At 37.9% G+C, this 21,177-nt stretch overlaps 2 protein-coding genes and 1 long non-coding RNA gene across 5 annotated transcripts; 1 reads left to right on the top strand and 2 right to left on the bottom strand.

The window, feature by feature from the left end:
* LOC124899394 lies at positions 1-881 on the bottom strand. Its single transcript, XR_007056851.1, has 2 exons — positions 642-881; positions 1-562 (listed from the first exon to the last, which is right to left on the bottom strand). It is a non-coding gene; the product is annotated as an uncharacterized LOC124899394 (long non-coding RNA).
* A 281-nt stretch (positions 882-1,162) lies between these two features.
* On the top strand, positions 1,163-9,347 carry LOC107874591 (MLO-like protein 1). 2 transcript variants are annotated; one of them, XM_047414186.1, is made up of 14 exons: positions 1,163-2,141; positions 5,356-5,413; positions 5,506-5,786; positions 6,486-6,602; positions 6,705-6,765; positions 6,992-7,089; positions 7,222-7,296; positions 7,401-7,489; positions 7,595-7,644; positions 7,839-7,879; positions 8,064-8,273; positions 8,366-8,433; positions 8,805-8,865; positions 8,940-9,347. In XM_047414186.1, the coding sequence occupies exons 3-14, from the start codon at positions 5,511-5,513 to the stop codon at positions 9,126-9,128; spliced, it is 1,335 nt and encodes a 444-aa protein (XP_047270142.1). In that variant the 5' UTR covers positions 1,163-2,141; positions 5,356-5,413; positions 5,506-5,510; the 3' UTR covers positions 9,129-9,347. The 2 variants fall into 2 exon arrangements, with proteins under 2 accessions (XP_047270142.1, XP_016576841.2); XM_016721355.2 differs by lacking the exon at positions 1,163-2,141 and adding an exon at positions 3,512-4,059.
* A 629-nt stretch (positions 9,348-9,976) lies between these two features.
* On the bottom strand, positions 9,977-20,681 carry LOC107875386. 2 transcript variants are annotated; one of them, XM_016722094.2, is made up of 6 exons: positions 20,305-20,681; positions 20,176-20,210; positions 18,703-18,882; positions 17,451-17,501; positions 10,311-10,369; positions 9,977-10,223 (listed from the first exon to the last, which is right to left on the bottom strand). In XM_016722094.2, exons 1-6 carry the CDS (start codon positions 20,379-20,381, stop codon positions 10,122-10,124), a joined length of 504 nt encoding a protein of 167 aa, XP_016577580.1. In that variant the 5' UTR covers positions 20,382-20,681; the 3' UTR covers positions 9,977-10,121. The 2 variants fall into 2 exon arrangements, with proteins under 2 accessions (XP_016577580.1, XP_016577579.1); XM_016722093.2 differs by having other exon boundaries at positions 10,301-10,369; positions 20,305-20,622.
* Positions 20,682-21,177: the final 496 nt, after the last annotated feature.

The raw sequence follows: 21,177 nt of genomic DNA on the forward strand, positions 1-21,177 counted from the left end.
TAACTCAATACTTCAACAATTATGTCTTTGCTGCCAATTCAGTTTGCTCATTACATGAAAGAATACTATACTTGTAGGGGATGTGATCTTGACTTGTTTGAGAGGCGCATGTATCATTTGGTAAACAACAGAAGTTACACGTCAATGGGGTAATTTGGACTTTGAAAGTGCAGGAGGGAATACAAACTTATGAGCAAGTTCCGATTTTACATCACTCATAAATTTATTTACAGAGAAACCAGGCACTAATGCATAGTGGTCCATGGTCTGCTTAGTAAAGCTTCCATCTACATGTCATAGTCCCCCCATTTTGCACATTGTCTTTGTGATCATGTTTTACTTGTGGGATTTTACTGGGTACTTGTTGCTGTCGTCTTTGTGATCATATTTTAAGTAAGTAGAAAAATTAGCAGTGGCTATTTTGGCTGTACCAATGTAATATCCATCCTTTGTCTATCTTTCTTCTCACCCCTTGTTTGCAGCTGACTTGCAGTTGAGCACCAATACGTCCTTGCTCCTTCACTCTTCCTCTCCGTCCTTGTTTCTGGCTCACTTGCAATGCCTAGAAAATCATTCCGATAGATTATCTACAAGAAACAGTAACAAAGAAGAAATGATACGAGAGAGGGAGAGATTATTACCACCTCTTTGTTACCCTCACAAAGCGTCAGCATAATAGCTTTCTTAATGGCGCCCCGATGAGGCTTATCCAAAGCAAAGTTGACTGGCATTGTTCTTCTCTGATTTTTACTTCGATTTTGTTGCTTCTGTTTGTCCTGCTGTATCAAACAGCTCAAGTATTATAGCTCTATTTCGAATATTTGGACATGGGAAAAAGAAATGACTGTATTTGAAAGTGGTGCATTAGATGCTCAGATATACTGTAGCACTTTATTCTTCTTTATACAATTATTATTATTTCAGGACTGATTGATAGGGATCTAATTCAGTCATGGTACTCCAGTACAGTATTCCAAGTGAACAATTGGTGGAAGAACTTTTGGCATAGTAGTACTTGAAGAATATATGCACACAGCACATATGCTAATTTACTGTCATTTGTGTGGCTGGATTACTCTGAACATTATGCTAATGCCAGTTGTCTAAGCACCTCGCCTCTTATGTTAATGAAGACAATGTCACATCAGAATTTTGAGTGCTGTTGTTATTGCAACATATTGATGCTACAACTATCTTGTGACAACAGAAGAAGTCTTACTGCGTATACATACTAATGCTTTATGCCTTGGCAAACTGGAGATTACAGAGTACCCAAGGGTGTGACTTAGTGGTCAATAAAGTGGCTTGAGCACCGTGAGGTCTCAGGCTCAAATCTCGGCTGAGACAAAACACTAGATGATTTCTTCCGATCTGTTCTAGATTTGGCAGACAGAGTTACCTGGTGCTTGTGGCTGGTGGGAGGTGGTGGGTATCTCGTGGAATTAGTCGAGGTGTGTACAAACTGGCCCAGATACAGCTGCATGTGATATGCTAAGCGTTCTCCTGCAATCTTTTTGCCTGTCATCCATTCCAGCAAATTGATGATCAAGGCCCGGAGGAGCAATATCAAGTATCAAAAAAAACATAGTCAAATGAGAATGCTACACCCCCAACCCGAAAACTAGAAGACTAGGAGATCGCCTCTGAACCATGCTCGGGGTTATCTCCGCAGTCTCCTGATCCTGAAGCTCTGTCAGCTGGCCAGGCCTCCTGGAATGAATAGTCCTCATCGTCATCTGCATCCTCGATAGGCATCCACTCATCTGGTTTGCGTACGTTCCACATTACCTTCACCCCTCTCCGCATTCGAATAAAGAGCTAGTCTTTCTTATTCTATGTGCCTTGCATCACATTGTATGATCTCAGCCAAATCAGCATGAGCTTTCTCTCTGCCTGATTTTTTCTGCGCACCAAGTATATCGTTATCACCTCGTAGGTCACATAACCCAACTCAAACCCCGGTGGACTCCAGAGGACACGGATGACTCTCCAGGGTCTCTTGGACTCGAAGATCATAATTTATCCTAATGTAACCAGCAATTCGAGGAATCAGATGAGCTGTTTTGCTATGTGTTCGAGATAAGTTACTGAGAAAGAGCAAATGGGAATGCCCATGTCGGGGAATCTTGGTAGCTCAGTAGGTTAGTGAAAGTTCAATTTCCGACCTTGTAATCCCCTCCCTCTCCTCTTCCCCGCCCACAATTTTATTTTTCATTTTTAAAAGGATCAGGGGTTACGTATAATGTAGGTGTGTATACATATACTAGTCACAAATGTCCAAGGAGAAAAAAAAAATACAAGTTCAAAGTGAGGTTTATCAAGTGTTTTCTCAACTCTTCTTCCTTGCCATTATAATTTATTGTTGTAGTTATGACTGAATTCAAACAATATATATTTGTAATAGAAGTGTATTCTACAATATACTATATGTTTGAGACACATTGTTAGCATTGTTATTAGAAAAAGGCAAAGCTAACAATAGGCAAGATTATGTTAATTAATAATATAAAACTACTCTAATTTGAAGGGATTGAATTGTTACCAAGCTTGTGATGACTAATTCAAGTAACATAATAGAAGAAATGTAACACCAAGTTAAGCCTAAATTGCAAATGATTAATCTAAAACTCATTCTAAATAATAAAGTGCTACACCTTGGAAGAAAAAAAGGCAACAAAATGGCGTGAATAAAACAACATATCCACTAAAGTTCCACGAGTAAAGTATGGAGAGGGTAAAGTTTACGTAGACCTTATTACCATCTCGGGGAGGTAGAGAGGCGATTTTCGGAAGATCTCCGGTTCAAGTGTAGCAAATCTAGGTATAAAGAAAAGAAAAACAGTGAAGAAAATATGACAACTAATCACCCACAGAATAGTGCAATAACAAGCGAAATACAATAAATAACAACAATGATAGATATCTACGGCTAAAGTCTAAACCCTAAGCTACCATATTACCTGCACGATAACACTCCTACCCAATTAACCTTCTATTCTAATATGCGTCCTCCACATCCCCTATCTAACGTCATGTCCTCGGTAATCTGAGTAAGTATCATGTCTTTTCTAATCACCTCACCCTAATACTTCTTCGGTCTACCTCTACCTCTCTTCATATCAACTATATCTAATCTCTCACACCTCCTCACTAAGATGTCTGAACTTCACCTCATTACGTACCCAAACTATCTCAAGGTCATAAAAACTTCTCATTATAGATAAAATATCAAATTAGGCCTCTAAGCTTTTGACTTTTTTCATGTGAGACCAATAGTTTTTTCACGTGTCATTTATTTTGGAACATTTTTTTTTTTCTTTGAAGTTGTGACCTTAAGCATTTCTGATTTCAGAACATCTATATAGTCATAAAAGCTTCTCGATAAAACAAAAAGTGTAAGATAAATATTTCTTAATTAGGTCTAATTCACGCGTCCATCCCTTAAAAATAGGGTAGAAGTTTCGGTTCTTTCATGTATTCAAAGAGTTGAACATTAATTTTCCAGCATTATTTCGACATATATCTAAAAAATAATGTCACATAAATAGAAATAAAAATGCACTATACCATAAGTGCAACTCAAATATTACCTATAAATGTAATAGTTGTGATATTTCTAGACAAACATATAAACATATCATTTCATGCAAATGAGTTAAACAAAATCAAACACCATTCATGCAAACCACGTTGTTGGAAAATATAACCAATTCTTTTTCTTCTATTTTTGGGGTCAATTTTCCTCCAAATTTTTCAATTCTTTCTTTTGATCATCAATCATTTCTCCATTTCATAATCACTCCCCAAATTTATTGTGGGTGTGATTCCTTTTTCTTTGTTTCATTTCATTAATTAATTATTACAACTTTGATGAAACAATTCATGAGAAATTAGTAAAGCATAGGGGAAAAGAATATTATTTGAAGAAAAAATATGGGTGGAGGTGGAGAAGATGAAGGGTCATTGGAATTTACACCAACATGGGTTGTTGCTGGTGTATGCACTGTCATTGTTGCAATATCTCTAACTCTTGAACGCCTCCTCCATTATACTGGAAAGGTCTTTTTTTAATTAATTTATTTTTTAAATATTTTTTTGCAATTTGTTTGATATAATATTGTTATATGAAAGTGCATGGTTATTACTAATTAACTACAAAAGAAAGATTATATGTTATGAACATATCAACCATTTGAAATGATGTTCTTTAATAAAAGATTTTAGGAATACAACAATTGCATGCATTTTGTTGTCACATTGGCCGCGGTAAAGTTGTCTTAGTGTGACTATATCACATTGGCCGCGGTAAAGTTGTCTTAGTGTGACTATAAGTCACGGTTACGAGCAATGAAAATAGTCCTTAATGCATTACGGTAGGTTGTCTAAGTCACATTTCTTGGTGTGCAGCCCTTTGCCGAACCTTGTTGATGACAACAATAAAACTAGGATTTTTATGAAATATCTGTTCTGGTAACTGGTAAAGTTACTGCCATGTAACCAAGAGGTCACGGGTTCAAGCCTTGAAAACAGCCTCTGGTAGAAATGCAAGGTAAGCTGTGCACAATACACCCTTGTGGTGGAGCCCTTCCCCGGACACCGCGCATAGCGGTAGCTTTAGTGCACCGGGATGCCATTTATCTGTTCTGCCTTTTCTTTTTCTTTCTCTGCTAGTTAATTTGAATTTCAAAATTTGCTAAGGTATCTTCATTTGTGTTTTTTCCTTTTCTGTTTCGCTACATTATGAACCAGCTTATAAATTCGTTTGGTGTGAGGTATAAGTAGTCCCGGAATAAAATGAAGGGTCCCATGTTTGAAGGGTCATTTTATCCCATGTTTGGTTGGAGGTATTAGTCAATACCGGGATAACTTATCCCACCTTTTTCACCATAGTGATGGGATAAGTTATCCCATATGTATGGTGAGATAGGTTATCCTGGGTAATTCCGGGATAACTAATCCCGGGATTAATTATCCCGGGATAACTATTTCCCAACCAAACGACCTTTAGACCCATCACAGAGATGCATAGAGGAAGAGAACGAACTCCATATATCCCTTTTCTACTCAATCCAGAAACAAGATTTGACGTTATCCCGGTTCGTCTCCATTTTTGTAGTGGAATGGTATAGAGAATTCATATAGCGGATCCAAACTTGTTTAGGCTTTGAAATGCATGTGATTGTTATTGTTGTTGTTATTGGTTGTTGTTTATATGCAACTAGGTAGCTCGTGGCTATGTGTATAGTCAGTTGAGTATGCTTCATTGGAAAATTATACTATGTATATAGATTAAAAAGATATTATCATAAATTTTTAACACCCTGAACGAAATTTCTGGATTTGCTACTGGTGCAGCATTTGAAGAAGAAGAAGCAAAAGCATCTCTATGAAGCACTACAGAAAGTTAAAGAAGGTTCAAAAATCTCAGCACTGTAGTTCTTTAAAGTTCTAAATTGATCATTAAGGTTGCATTTATGAACTGTTTTTATGAATGTGTATGTGCAGAGTTGATGCTCTTGGGGTTCATTTCCCTTTTGTTAACGGTATTTCAAAGTCGAATTGTCAAAATCTGTGTGCCTCATCGTGTCGTAACACACTTACTTCCATGCTCATTATCATTGGAGGGTTCTTCACATTCAGGTTCATCGTTGGGGGGTTCTCCATCTCCATCTCCACCTGAAGTGCCTCGTCCTAGCAACAATTCTGTTCACTATCATCCTGGTCCTCACCATCAACGGCATTTGCTTGCAGCAGAAGAGACTCCTAAGGGTTACTGCAGTCATAAAGTACTTAAGTCATTGCTCTATATATACTTCATCTTACTTACTTCCTGTTACGTCAGCTTCCCGTGGTTCAGAATGCATAATCTAAACCCCTCTCGTTTGCACAAGGTTTTGTCTTTCTGTGGTAAACAATACATGATGCACCTTGTTTCTTTTATATGATATCTGTCTTGCAGAAAGAAAGTTATGTGAATCGATGCTTCTATACAAAGAATGTGTTGTAACGTCTTTGTCTTTATAATTGTAACGTCTTTGTCTTTATAATTTTGCAAATCTCCTACTCTTGAGTTATCCTGGTAGGTCTACTGCATTATGTGCCAAAACAAACAAAATTGTTGCTATGGATTCTTATACATTTCAAGTAAGATGAGCTGTGAAACATCGATATTGTGTTGACTACTGCAAATTCTGGTTCCGAAATGCACATAGAAAATTTCCCTTTTATATTAGACTTCATGGGAGGGATGGCCTTGGCTCAGCGGTAAGCTTGCTTACCGTGGTGTGCCAGGGTCGGGGGTTCGAAACGCCCCTCCAGCGAAGCTGGGGTGAGGGCGCGTAGGTCAGGCCCGGAGTGGTCCCCCCTCCCCGACACCTACGGAGTAGGTATGAACCGGGTCGTCCCTATATTAGACTTCATGACTTCGGTGTTATACGCCATTCTTGCACTGAGTTCTAATTATAATCCTTTTCATTGTTTCTCAGCACAAGGTCCCGTTACTATCTCTTGAGGCGTTGCATCACCTTCACATTTTTATCTTTGTCCTAGCTATTGTGCATGTGACTTTTTCTGTTCTGACTATTGTATTTGGAGGAGTAAAGGTCAGTACTACGTGTTTCTGCTTCAGTTACTTTTGTGCGGGTTTCTTTTGCTTTGTCTTTCGGGCTAAATCATTGTTTGTAATCTTTTTAATAATGGCCTAGATACGTCAATGGAAGAGCTGGGAGGATGCAATCGTAAAAGTGGATCCTGAATCCGAACATGGTATGGATCATCGTCCATAAAAAGATACATCCAACATTTTGGCACATAATTTTTTTTACTACCGAAGAGTTTCATGATTCATCTGTTTTGTTTCCCTTATGCTAGAATAGCTAAGTATAAAATATCGGGAATCACGTCATTCTTCTCTAAAGTGCAAGTGACTAAAGAGCAAAGGAAGTAAATGGTTGAAACGAGAAGCTACTGATATTGATGTTCCATTTTGCAGCTCAACTGAAACCATCAGTTACTCATGTCCATGAACATGATTTCATCAGGAATCGGTTTCAGGGTATCGGTAAACAATCACTCGTTATGGGTTGGGCGGTAAGCACTTCCTGTCCCTACTAAGTACTAAAAAATCAATCGTTATATGTAAAGTTATTGCTATATGATTGTCGTTTATCTTTTGCTAGATTGTCATAAGTTTTAACTTACTGCTTTGGTGAAAATTTGCAGCATTCTTTCTTCAAGCAATTTTATGCTTCTGTAAACGAGTCAGACTACAGAGCGCTTCGTTTGGGGTTCATTATGGTAAACTATGTTCTCTTGCCTGATTGAGTTGTTAGATACTGGCTACCATGTACTGGGTTCTTTTACTTGGCTTATGATATAGTAAAAGCAGATTCCTTGTGTAGACACATTGCAGGGGAAATCCAAGATTCAATTTCTATAGGTACATGGTACGTGCTCTGGAAGACGATTTTACGACAGTTGTCGGTATCAGGCAAGTAATAGGATGATGCTAATGCTCTTAGACATTTTCCTCTTCAACTCTCTCACCTCTGGTTCTTCAAATTAACTTGTTACTCTTTGCTTTTGTTGGTTGCAGCTGGTATCTCTGGGGTTTCGTAATAATCTTCTTGTTGCTTAATATTAATGGTATGCCAGTTCAAACTTGACATAGACTTGTTCCCCTTGCCACATTGCTATTGTGCTTCGTTCTTTCGTTTTACATGAAGTTTTCAGCACTATTTTAGTTTCATGTTACCAAGGTTCTTCTGTTGCATATAGTTTTCTGGTCATTGTGTTGTGGATTACGATTTGAAGGTTCATATATCATTATGCTTTTGCAGGTTGGCATACGTATTTCTGGATTGCTTTCGTTCCTTTTATAGTGAGTAACCCTATCATAACTTTTACTTGTGTAGTTTCCAGTATTACAGTCAGCCAAATTTCTTGTCATATATCTGGTTTTCTGTCTTGTTTTTCTGTTTTGCAGTACAAATCTTATGCAGGAGGAAGCTAACTTGATTTCTGTGTCCTTTCGTTCTTCTTTTCTTTTCGTGTTTTTTTTCCAGCTTCTACTTGCAGTTGGAACAAAGTTGGAGCATGTGATTATACAGTTAGCTCATGAAATTGCTGAGAGACATGTAGCAGTAGAAGGTGAATTGATTGTAACACCATCCGATGATCACTTTTGGTTCGATCGCCCTCAAATTATCCTCTTCTTGATACATTTTATTCTATTCCAAAATGCTTTTGAAATAGCATTTTTCTTCTGGATTTTGGTAAGCTAGTAATCAAGTAAACACCATTATGTTCAATGTTTTAATGTAGTTCAATTCTCTTTTCCTAATTTCATGTTTTTTGATCTTTGTAGTTCCAATATGGCTTTTTCTCCTGCATTATGGGAAAATACGTGTTTGTTATTCCTCGGCTTGTCATAGGGTAGAGTTCATTACTCCTTATCAGCTCTACTCCCCCCCCCCCCCCCCCGGCCTAGACCCGGGACCTAGCCCCGACCCAGGCCTCCCGACCCCACCTCCTTCCAGTACCAGGATTTTCACCAAGAGGATTCAATATCTACTATATTATATTAATAAAAGATACTTGGCGAAAGGGATTCAAATGAACCTCCTATATTATATTAATAAAAGATACTTGGCGAAAGGGATTTAGATGAACCTCCTTGCGTCTGCCTAGTTCCGTGCCCCTTATCCTTCTCTATTGAAGCAAATGTTCTTGCATTTCTTTACCTTCCATAATATCAGATTTGTCAGAGTGTTCATATATGAGGATGGTTTTTTCATCTTTTACAGGGTTATCATTCAAGTTTTATGCAGCTATAGCACATTGCCACTTTATGCTCTAGTTACACAGGTGACTTTCTGTCCATTGATATAACGTAAACCCAAACATTCTCCTAAATATTTTTCTTTTTGTATGAATTATAGATGGGGAGTCATTATAAGAAGTCAATGTTCGATAAACATGTTCAAGCTTGCCTCCTGGATTGGGCTGATAAGGCAAAAAAGAAGAAGGGACTTAAGATTGCTAGCCCTGTCCATTCAATTGACGGTTCTGTTCAAGGATCACCAACGTCCGTAAGTGGGCGCAAAGACTACCCTCAAAATAGGGTTTAGCTGCTTGGATCGGAGACTGCTTCTCTGCCTCACCTTTGAGGTACTAGTATAGACTGTGTATACTCTACCCTCTCCAGACCCCACTTTGTGGAAATATACTGTGATTTGACCTATATTTTTGTAAATCCGAGGTATTATCAAATATACCAACTGAAAAATTCTATGGTCTAAATATGAATGTATGATATTAGTACCAAAAAGCATTAGATGTTTACTGTGCAAGATGAATTGAAATGGAGAATCATGGTCAGTAGAATTCAAAACATTCGAACTCAGATGAATTGAAATGGAGAATCATGGTCAGTAGAATTCAAAACATTCGAACTCAACTTGTTTCGGACTGAGGCATAGTTATACTGTATCTGAGGTTATCACTAAGAGGAAGGGGCATTGTGTATTCCCTTGACATTTTGATGTAAAATGAATTGGATATATCTAATTTCCTATGTCTAGCACTTGATATCAGTGAAATGTACCATTTGTCCACAGCCTGCATTTGCCAGCTTTGGTTTGTATTTCTAAATGCTGTTGTCACAGTTGGAGAGGGTTCTTCCCCTTTTCCAAATTGTAAGCTTTGAGGTGCTTTTCTTCCTATCAAATTGGTATTTGCATTGATGGGGAAGACCCTAATCACTATATTATCAGTGCAGGAACACTCAAGCGTGTGACCTAACTGTCAATGAAGCGAGCGAAACTCATAAAAGACCAGAGCTCAAATTCTAACATAGACGAAAAGAGTCAGTAGATTAAGGTTCACACAAGCTAGCCCAAACACCATCACACTTTTTTTTAAAAGAAGTGCAGTAAATAACATAAAAAACAGAAAAATGCGGAGACCACTTTAATGATGCACTAGAAAGAGTTTTTCTTTCTCAAACAGGTTAAATATGAAGTAATAATTCAGGATTGATGATGGCTTATAACAGGGTATCTAACATTGCATGGAAAATGATTTCGAAACTGCCTAAATTTTTGAGCACTTGATGGTAGCAATTAGGCATCGAAATTGACATGTGGATTGAGCATTGCCATCTGAAGTTTGCTTAGAAAATCCTTGTGCCCAGTAGAAGATCCAGCTCCTGGTTGCGACATTAACTGAAGACAAACGATAAATGTTCAGTATTTATGAAGAGCTGACCCCGGGGAAGGGAAGGGGAAGAGAATAAGCTGACCATCTCTTACTTGATGTGGAAGCAGACCATGCCCCCAAGGTGATCTTTTTGTATACATTACAGGCCTTTCTGGGTAAACAGAACGACAGCCAAATTAGTTGTGATCAGATCAGAAGAGTACAAACAAGTACAACGACTGTGTGTCAATTCCAAGCAAGTAGAAACTATATGAACCCTTACTTTCTGTTTTTGCTAATTGAATATTATATATGCAGCAACAACATACACAATGTAATCCCACAAGCTGGGGTTTCGGGAGGATAAGAAGTACACAGACCTTACCCTATCTTTATAGGGCAATCCAATATTATATATGATAAATTTTTTAAAAAAAATGCAGATGTGTCTTTTGCTTCGTTAATTAAAATATATATGTATATATTTGAGAAGCCCAGATGGAGAAATTATCTTTTTCTTTTTGGTTTCTAAATGATAATTGGAGAAATCATCTAATTCCATTACTAACACAAGTGAGATTTATTTATGCTCAATGTCTCCTGGAATTCTTTCTGATCTACGACCCACAGTTATCAACACTTAGTTAGCAATACACAATTATGCTGAAAACAATCAATTGTATTAAAGCTACAGCAACAAGAATATTACTTCCTGCAGTTTTAGTCATACAATCAAAGCTAGAACTCTCAGAAGAATGTGTTGACTAACTCAATGATACAAAGAAATAACCCAAATCAAAGTGCCAGAATGATATCCCCAGGAAAATGCAAATCCGTTTTTTTTTTTTTTTGAGAAGGTAACATTTGTGTATATTAATTAACAAAGGATAGTACATAGGTTGTACTGAAACCATCTTTACATCATATCAGAATAGATAACTGAATCAAAATCCTAACAAGAGCCTAGGATGTCAATGATTGACTCAATATCCTCTAAGTATATCTGTTTACACCAAAAATAAAACAATTTGATACAATTCAGCTTGATCTTCTGTAGATCACAGTTTTTGCCCTCAAAACATCTAGAGTTTCTCTCTTTCCATATTGTCCACCAGATACAAGCTGGGACAACCCTCCATCTGTCTCTCTCTGCAACACTTGCTCCTGCCTCCTCCCAGCTAAATAATAATTGAGTGATTTTGTTGGGCATAACCCAAACAATGCCCCTGAGGCTAAGAAAAATCCTCCATAGTTGACATGTACTGTCTCACCCTCTTCATCACAGAGGTAACATCTGGAACAAAGGGAAAATTTCCTTTTCTTAAGTTTTTTTTTTTAGTTAAAACCACCTCCCTTGCTAATATCCAGGTGAAACAGGCAACTCTGAAAGGTATCTTCAGCTTCCAAATATGCTTCCAAGGCCACTGATGTGACTGCTGACTACCTTGGACCAGAAATTTGTATGCATAGCTGACCTTAAACTTACCTTTACTGTCCAGATTCCACCACAATCTATCAGCTTCTTTATTTGTGCCTTTAAATTCCTCCAACACTTCGAAAAATTCAGACACTGTATTCATTTCCCAGTCATTGATCCACCCTTTATGTGTGCAGAGTCTCTGCAACATTCAGTTGTTTTTGCACAGCCACCCCATAAATCTGAGGGAACAAACTTTTAAGACTATCTGACCCCAACCATTTGTCATCCCAAAAGGAAGTCTTGAGACCATTTCCTACTTTGACGACAATGTGATTTTTTAAAAAAGGCCAAAGTTCTCTGATGGATCTCCAGAGACCAACATCATAGGGAATATGAACCTCTTCTGTCATCCACCTATTCTCTTCTCCGTATTTTGCCTTGATGATCTTGCTCCAATATGCTTGAGGTTCTCGGGAGAACCTCCAAAGCCATTTTAATCTAAGCGCTTTGCTTTGTAGCTTTAGATTCCTTGTACCTAGACCCCCTTGTTTCTTCCCTAAGAAAACTTTGTTCCACTTCACTAAGTATAGTACAGTAGAGTCATTTTCTTTGTTCCCTTTCCAGAGAAAGTCCCTTCTCACCTTGTCCAATCTCTGAGTGATTCCAACTGGAATGGGAAAGATAGACATCATGTATGTTGGAAGGACATCCAAAACAGAGTTTATGAGAGTTACTTTGCCTCCTAGAGAAAGATATTGTGATTTCCATCTAGTTAGCTTCTTTTCACACTTTTCAATCACCGTGCTCCAAATGTTTAAAGCCTTTGACTTGGCTCCTAACGGCATTCCTAAATAGGTAGTAGGCAAGGACCCTACTTCACTTCCAGAACCCTAGACAATTCAACCATGTTGGGAAACTCAATGATTGGAAACAACATGCTCCTCCAGTTGATGTGTAACCTAGATACACCTTCAAACAAAACCAAAATTGATCTCAAAATTAACAGTTGACCTTCATTAGCATCGCAGAAAATTAACGAGTCATCGGCATATTGGAGATGTGTGACTTCCATGTTGACATTTGAATTAGAGTTTGAGTATGTTGCCACCTCAAAACCTCTAAGGCACTCATTACTTCTTGCTACCTTGATCATATTGTTCAACCCCTCCATGGCAATGATGAAGAGAAAAGGAGACAATGGATCTCCCTGCCTTAGACCTCTCTGAGCAGGGAAGAATCCTTCATGTGACCCATTGATCAAAACTGAAAATCTGACAGTGGATATGCAAAATCTCATTCATTTGATCCATTTCCTCCCAAAATCCATACAAGAGAGCACTTTCAGTAAATATTCCCAATTAACGTGATCGTATGCCTTTTCAATGTCCAACTTACGAAGTATTCCAGCCTTCCCTTTGACTGATTCTGGAATCCACGACTTCATTAGCGATCAAGATGGCATCCATTATTTGTCTGTTTTTAATGAAAGCCATCTGTTGGACGTCCACCAGTTTGTCTACTACTTTTTTCAATCTTTCTGTTAGAACCTTAGAAATCAGTTTGTAGACGCTGCCAATTAGGCGGATTGGTCTGAAATCTCTCAGCTCTTTTGCTCCTTTCTTCTTTGATATTAGTGCAATGTATGTGGCATAAAAACTTTTCTCAACGATTCCATGATCATGGAAATCCTTGAAAGTTTTCATAATGTCCTTTTTCAGCACGTCCCAGTATTTGATGAAGAACCGTCTGGACCAGGTGCTTTGTCTATGGCACACAACTTCAAACATGAAAAAACTTCCTCCTCCATAAATTCCCCTTGAAGAGACTCCCTCTCAACTTCAGCAAGTACTTGACAGTCAATCAGATAGCTTATAGGTCTACTGTTCAGGGTCTTTGAGTAAAGCTTTTGATAAAAATAAATAATCTCCGCCTTAATTCTCTGTGGCTCTACTATAGTTGTATCCTGAATCACTAGCTGGTCAATGTGGTTGCTTCTCTTATGTGCATTGGCACCTTTATGAAAAAAGGGGGTATTCCTATCCTTTTCTTTAAGATAAAGTGCCCTAGATCTTTGCCTCCATGCTATTTCTTCATTTTTCAGGTGTTCCTCATAATCCATCAATAAAGTTGACTTCAACACAGACTCTTCTTCGGCCAGCAGTCTTATCTCTTGAGCAGCATCTAATGTAGCCAGTTGACTCAAAATCTGAGTCTTTTGCATCCCCAAATTGCCCATTGTGGTCTTGCTCCACTCTTTTAGCTTGCCTTTTAGAGCTTTTAGTTTGCATGCTAGGATGTGATCGGGCTTTCCTACAAAATCAAAAGACTGCCACCATCCTCTCTAACTCTATCCACAAAACCATCAGTGTCCCATTCACCACATTGTAATGCCACAGGATTGTGATCAGAGACCAATTTTTGCAACACAACCTGTTTAATTTTCCCGAAACTGTCATCCCACTCTTTGGATACTAGTATTCTGTCAATTCTGGAGGCAACATTACTACTATCTCCTTTAAACCAAGTATAATTACCCCCTTCCAATTGCAAGTCCAGCAACTCCATGTCTTCAATGAAATCAGAGAAATCCTCCATAGTTGTGGTTCTTCTAATGCAGTTTCTTTTTTCTGATGGAAATCTTGTGACATTAAAATCTCCACAAACACCCCATGAACCTTCAAACAAACTCCTGACATCGCCTAATTCCTCCCATACATGTTTTCTTTCCAATCTACAATTTGGAGCATATACTCCTGTTATATGACAGTTGAAGTCTTGCAGTAATGCCTCAAAACTACAAGTAAGAGTATAGGATCCAACTTCCAGAATTTCCCCCTTCCAAGACATGCTATCCCAAATCATCAGGATTCCCCCTCTAGTACCACTAGCTTGTAGACAACTTCACCCATCTCCCACCCCATATTTCTTTATCAAATCTTTGACTTCTGAAAAACAAACAATATCTACATTCCAGTTGTAAATTAAACTCTTCACAAACCTTCTTTTATCCATACTATTTAGACCCCTAACATTCCATGTCACCAGCTTTACCTTCATTATAACAGCTTCCCTTCCTTCCCCTATCCCTTTTCCCATCATCTTTGAACTTAACATCAAAAGTGAGCCTTGTAAGTTCTTGAGTTCCTTTGTATCTTGGCCTTTTAATAATGGAATCACTCTGCATCTTTCTTGCCTGTCTACAACTGTCAATTTGCATCAATAATTCCAATGGTTCTTCCTCGTGTCCTTGGAAATCAACCCCGAAAATTTTCCCCAACTTGATCAACTTTTGTCTCACCCACATGGAGGTCTCTTTCTCCTTTTGTATATTTGAGCTATGGTTATGTTGGATTGGTTCTACGTCTTCCACAATCCACTCTTCAATTTCTGTTTCATCTTGCGTGATCGTGACAATCTGTTGTTCTATGGTCTTTTGAATCCCCCCATCCAGTTTTTCTGCTAACCTCGATTGCCATGTTTTCCAGAGCCGTTTTACTTTGCATATCCTTGATACCTGTGTTGGAATCAGTTTTTCCTTGGTTCTCATCCTCCCATGCGTAGAAGACTCCATCGCCGCCACTGTATTGTTTGAGTTGTTTCTAATCACTTATTCAGAAAGAGGATCGAAATAATAATCACTCTTTGGGCCTGCCAAATCATTAAAAATGACCTGAGTTGCATCAGGCCCAATCAATAATCACTCTTTGGGCCTGCCAAATCATTAAAAATGACCTGAGTTGCATCAGGCCCAATCAATTTATTTGATTTGCACCGGCCCACTTGTTGAGTGTAAGACTTAAAAAACCCTACCTCCTCGTCACGTGCTTGTGTTCTCAAATTTAAAATTCCTCCAACACTGAACACCCCACATGTTCTCTCTGTGGTCTCTCAGGATCACACGTGCTCCTATGTCCTTTACCAACAGAGATCGGGTCTTTTGCCTAGTGGTCCATGCGATCTTTTGGACCAGAAGTTATAGCACTGTAATCCTCCATCTCCGGCAAGTTTCATTGAAAACGAACTCCTTTCTCTACCCAAATTGGGATGATGAATATGATTACATCTATTTGTATTAAAATCTCTTTAGGACAATTCTCACCGTCCCCTGCAATCTGGATTCTCGCCCACTTTAGATGGTTCTTCAGATCTGTTTCTTCTTCAGTTGCTACCCAGCCTCCGCAAAGATTTCCAATTTTTTTTAAGGTTCTTTAAGACCATAGATGCAGCGGCACCCCCAGGGCTCGAATCCAGGTATTACTGGATTTTTGATTAAAAGATGAGCATTTGATATCTGGGTTCCACCAATGAAGTCTGGTTTTGGTCTTCTTCCAACTCCATTCCCTCTGAATAATCTGCTCCACCATATTCCTATTTGGAAATTAGAAGAGGAACCTACTCTTAGCCATCTCATAGATGTTGATCCCAAAAACCGCATTCCATGAGATTGCACACCACTTTCTGATATCTGATAGTGTCGAAATCTCTGTATCTCCCTCAAGAAAGGATGCCACAATACATCTCTTGAATAAACAACTAAAGACACTGTGACATTAATGTCTCCTTTGCTGGATGTAACTGTCGAATCATGCAAGATGCCAGAGTGCCATTTACTTTCCCCTGCGACAGTCGCATAAGAAAGATCTTCCTTAATAGGTCTGAGTTGTTCTGTCAGCAAACTATGATTGAAGCGTCGAATGAACCTTTCTATCTTAAATGCTATCTCATTCCACCCTGCATTTACGGCTATCTCTGGAATAATGGAATAATGATTACTGGTCTTTCCAGCCCATGAAGAGATATAATACTCATGTATCTGCCATTCATTAGCTTTCCTTGTACAGAAAAATTCAGAACATCTCCTTATTGCCATTTTCTCATCTTTGGAAGCTTCTTTGAGGGTGTTGCAGATCCATTTCAAGACCTTCGTGCTCATGGTTGATCTTCTCATCATATTTCGGCTTCTCTCTACCCATTCATACCAAGTGTCCCTACCTACTGTCCATCTGGGAATGTCAAAGGATTTGAATCCAGCGTTGAAATAGATTCTGTTTTCCTCCATAGAAATTAAGAATCTCAGGATGAGAAAATTAAAAAGGAAAGGAGAAAAGGAGGAAAAAAAAAAGAAGGGGGTTTGGAACTACCACAGAATATGGTGGCTCGGGTCAAAAGATGGTGTTTTCCGGCTAAGAACACCGAAAAAGGGGGTGGTCCTCCCTCCTAGGAAGTAGGAGAGAGGGTGGTCTTGGGGAATGTGCCTGAGAGCACTTTTTCAGCCTCACGCATATCTTTCTTTTACCTCCAATATAATGCAAATCCGTTTTATTGCTCTAAGCATATTTTAGATTCAAGGACATCAACACATGGCATTAGTATATAAGATGATAAATGCTAAAATCCAGGCCTGCCATTCAAACTTGGCATTACTAAACAGTCAGCATGAAGTTGTACAATTCAACAATCCCAGAGCATACCAAGAAGTGTTGAACATTTTTTCTTTTTATGATGAATGAGGTTCAATTTTATTACTTTTATTGGAAGTGTGAGCATTGAGGATACCCGGCAAGTGCATGATATAATAGAAAAAAAAACTTCAAACTCATTCCAAGCTTAGAAGTGTTCAACATACGATCCAAAAGAATAAATGAAGTTTACTTCAAAAGAAGCACCAGAATGGATCACTATGCAGTGAATATAGATGTTCCCGAAATATGCATATCTAACCCAAATTAAATTACTAAAGATAGCAAAAAAGCATTCCAAATAACTTCTCTACATGGCAAATCAAGGAAGAATTCAGAGCAATTGATTAGCAGAGAGGTACCCTTTTACTTACCAAGAGAATCTTCTGGTAAATTATTGTGAGCATTCAGAGCAGCCGCCCAGCCTATAAAAAAATGAACTTCATCATCATTCTCACTTGTGACTTCTTGATCATAGTGACTAAAGGTATCATACAATGTTCATGCACAAGACTGGAAACTGGTTACCAAATTATCATAATATCATACAAAATACACCATCAAAATATCTAAATTATGGCACGGTGACATTTAGGAAGGGGGAACCCCCTCCCAACTCACGGAACATTGACCTGTCTTCTCCCAGGGACTGCCGATGTCAGCATACTACTTTGGTGTTCTACTGCCTAGAATCGAAGTTCCGATGCTTTTTTTGCACTTTTTTATGAGTAAAGGTATTGTATTAAAGAGCAGCAAAACTGCTGGAAAGTATTTAGAGATAAAAGTCTCATTACAAGTTGTGTAACGAACTCCAAAGGTCAACCATGGGACTCAGATTTTGTTATTGTTATTGTTGACAGTTTCCTATTGTCACTTGTCAGAAGCAACAATTGCTCTTTCCTCTTAAACCTGATTAATTCGTCATCTCCTTGATATGAATATTAAGAACATGAAAATTTTGGTTATTTTCTTGATACACACATTGTGACAAGAATGACATGACTCTCATCAACAAGGATGATGGTACTCGGCGCTAAAATGTCATCTTGAATGACAACTTTCACTTTGAATCACCTCAATCAAGATGAAATGGTAAGCTTTTCATCAAAATAAAATGCAAAATGAGATACCCAATGGAAAAATTGCCATGCCGAAGACTGAGAGAACTATTCTTTGGTGGACTCCAATAAGTCAAACGTTATAAAAGCTACTACCCTTTGACATGTACATTGGATTTTTCAACAATTAGGTCCAAGAGGATTGGTATGAAATATAGGCTAAATTCAATAAAATAATTTGAAGAGCACCAGTACGTGCTCATAAATGATGGAAGAATCACATCAAAAACTAAATCACCATTGATCTCTTATACTTTACTGTACGATTCAACATCTATTGAGAGCTCAACATTGGTGTTTATAACAAAGAGAATGAATGAACACACAAAACAAAACTTCACGGGAAAAAATTGAATTTGGATAACTAGATGGCACAAAAGCTGCATCAGAAAAAAGGGAGAACTAAAAAGGATATGGAAGGTATGACAATGTAATTAAGATAAAAGTGATTTAATAGATAAAGGAATTGATAAAATTAGGAGTTCATGATTTGATTAAAGAAACATACGGTCATTGAGAAGCTGAAAAGCTTCGCTTGTACAACACCCTTGTAGTGGTATTAACTTTGTTGGAGGATACTCATTCACTCGATTGACGCCAGAATCAGCTACAGTTGATATAAACTTAGAGGCACTCATTTGGTTCTTCTCTCCATCACTAGCATAGCTGCTAGCTCGTTCGAGTCGATCTGTAAACTAAACCATTAGACAAAGGTCTATCTGGATTCCTAGTATAGAAGAATAAATCCAGCCACACATCCACAGGCAAAGAACACAAGTAATCCTATTTCTTCGAAACATGTATCACAAATAAAATTAGTCAACCACTTTAAAGTATAACACACTTTGAAGGTTTTATTATATGTCAATAGTTCAACTCAGATTTTCGGAAGTATTTACCCGACCCTGTGTTTTCTTTTTGAAATTGGTAATTGTTTCTATATCTGTAAGACAGTACATGGATTGTACTGAAACCATGTTTACAAAAGCTCTAAATGTATTGTCCTATCCCTATAATGAGTCTAGGACATCAATGATAGAGTGTCTTTACCCTAACCTGTGTTTTCTCAGGGGTTAGACATTGGCTCATCTTGTTGGCGTCTACTAGTCTATGTATAACCTTAAAGAAGGGTCAATTCTACTAGTTGATCACAGCAAAGACACGTGATACAAATTTTCCCTAGAAAAAAACTTATAAGATCCAGTAGAAGACATCCGTAGCAAAACCAAAAATGAAAACTTCTTTCTTTTCTAAAAATTAACAGTTGCATTTAGCTGCAATCTTTGTTGATGCTACAATAATAAATAATAATAAATAAAAAAGCAGCCCGGTGCACTAAAGCTCCCGCTATGTGCAAGTCCAGGGAAGGGCCCCACCACAAGGGTGTATTGTACGCAGCCTTACCTTGCATTTCCGCCAGAGGCTGTTTCCAAGGTTTGAACCCGTGACCTCTTAGTCATATGGCAGCAACTTTACCAGTTACTCCAAGGCTACAATAATAAATAAAAGAGAAATATTTGGAGTTACATTGAAGTGATCAACTTTATATGCTAGCTTAAAAGATCGAAAGGATAGCTTCTACTGATAGGCAGCTAGTATGGAAACAATTTTACATTTATCATGTCCAACTAGAGCTACTCAAATCATAACTTATTTCCCACTTTCAAACTAGTCGCTATCGACAAAGGCAAGTTCTGATATATGATCACCACTTAAATACACCATCAGATTTGATGTGCATTCTATGTTCGACAGCAAGCGGAGATCCTTTATAGATACGGCATTAAAGAACAAACAAAAAAAAATACCCGTCTTTTAAGCAAGATTGGTCCTAATTATAACAGTAGTTGTGTTTGTTCATCTTTTATGCGAGATTAGTCCTAATGATAACAGTACATTACATGTAAATTAAGGCATTGAGCTTAACAGAATTTCAATTAATAGCTAAAATTTCACCACTAGCTGTATCAAAAGTAGCTACCTCCTCCAGATTTTCGCCTACCGAGTGCACGATTCCTGGTAAAAAGGAAAGTCCAGATTTAGCAATTCAATAAAACATGTTCCGGATTTAGAAAGATCAATTGACAGTATATCAAATTCATTATGATACCGTTGATTAGGAGGAGCATAACGTTTGACGGTAACGGTGCTGTCGCTGGATGACTCTGCAGCAGGATATTCCGGCATCTCTGCTTGGTGATCAACAATAGGCAGGCGCCGCCTCCTCCGCCGCCGACACTTGTTAACTGTGAACTTCCGGCGGTATTCTCAGCTGAGCATCAAAGAACGCGTGATGAGTTCATAATTTCTGCGACTCGGAGGGATGAAGGGAGGGTTTTTGATTGATCGATTGTGATATTTAAGAAATGGAAGTCACGCGCTTCCTGGAGAGTGAAGGTACTCTCCAATTTCAACTTTCATCCCCGAACTTTTCAAGAATTAAAGGAAAGCCTGTTAAGTTTTATTATTTCTCTTTTTTGGCTTCATCAATTATTGTTGCCCTGACATCAAAGAATTGTTTGTCCGCACAACATATTATCCGCCTGTTTAGTTTTATTATTTCTCTTTTTTGGCTTCATCAATTATTGTTGCCCTGACATCAAAGAATTGTTTGTCCGCACAACATATTAAGGATTTCATAATGAATTGTATCATATTAATTTATAACATTTAGATAAATTATAGAGTATCAATTTTCTTGGATACTGTCACACATTAATTATTTGAAAAATAAATGTACAAGTAAAATATAATACCGGGTGAAACTTACTATAAAAAAGGAGGATAAATACAATCACTAAATAATAAACAAATAATAAACAAAGACAATGAGGGGATAATAACGCAATCACACAAAATCGATTTTTAGAAAAAAGGAGACTTCTCATTTATACGATAAAATAAAATTTAAGTAACGTTAAAAATAAAATATATAGTTAAACTAACAACACAATAAAATTTTTGGCTAAAACTTCTTTTTTGG

Source organism: Capsicum annuum, chromosome 6 (genome assembly GCF_002878395.1).
Source record: "Capsicum annuum cultivar UCD-10X-F1 chromosome 6, UCD10Xv1.1, whole genome shotgun sequence".
NCBI classification, from domain to species: Eukaryota; Viridiplantae; Streptophyta; class Magnoliopsida; order Solanales; family Solanaceae; genus Capsicum; species Capsicum annuum.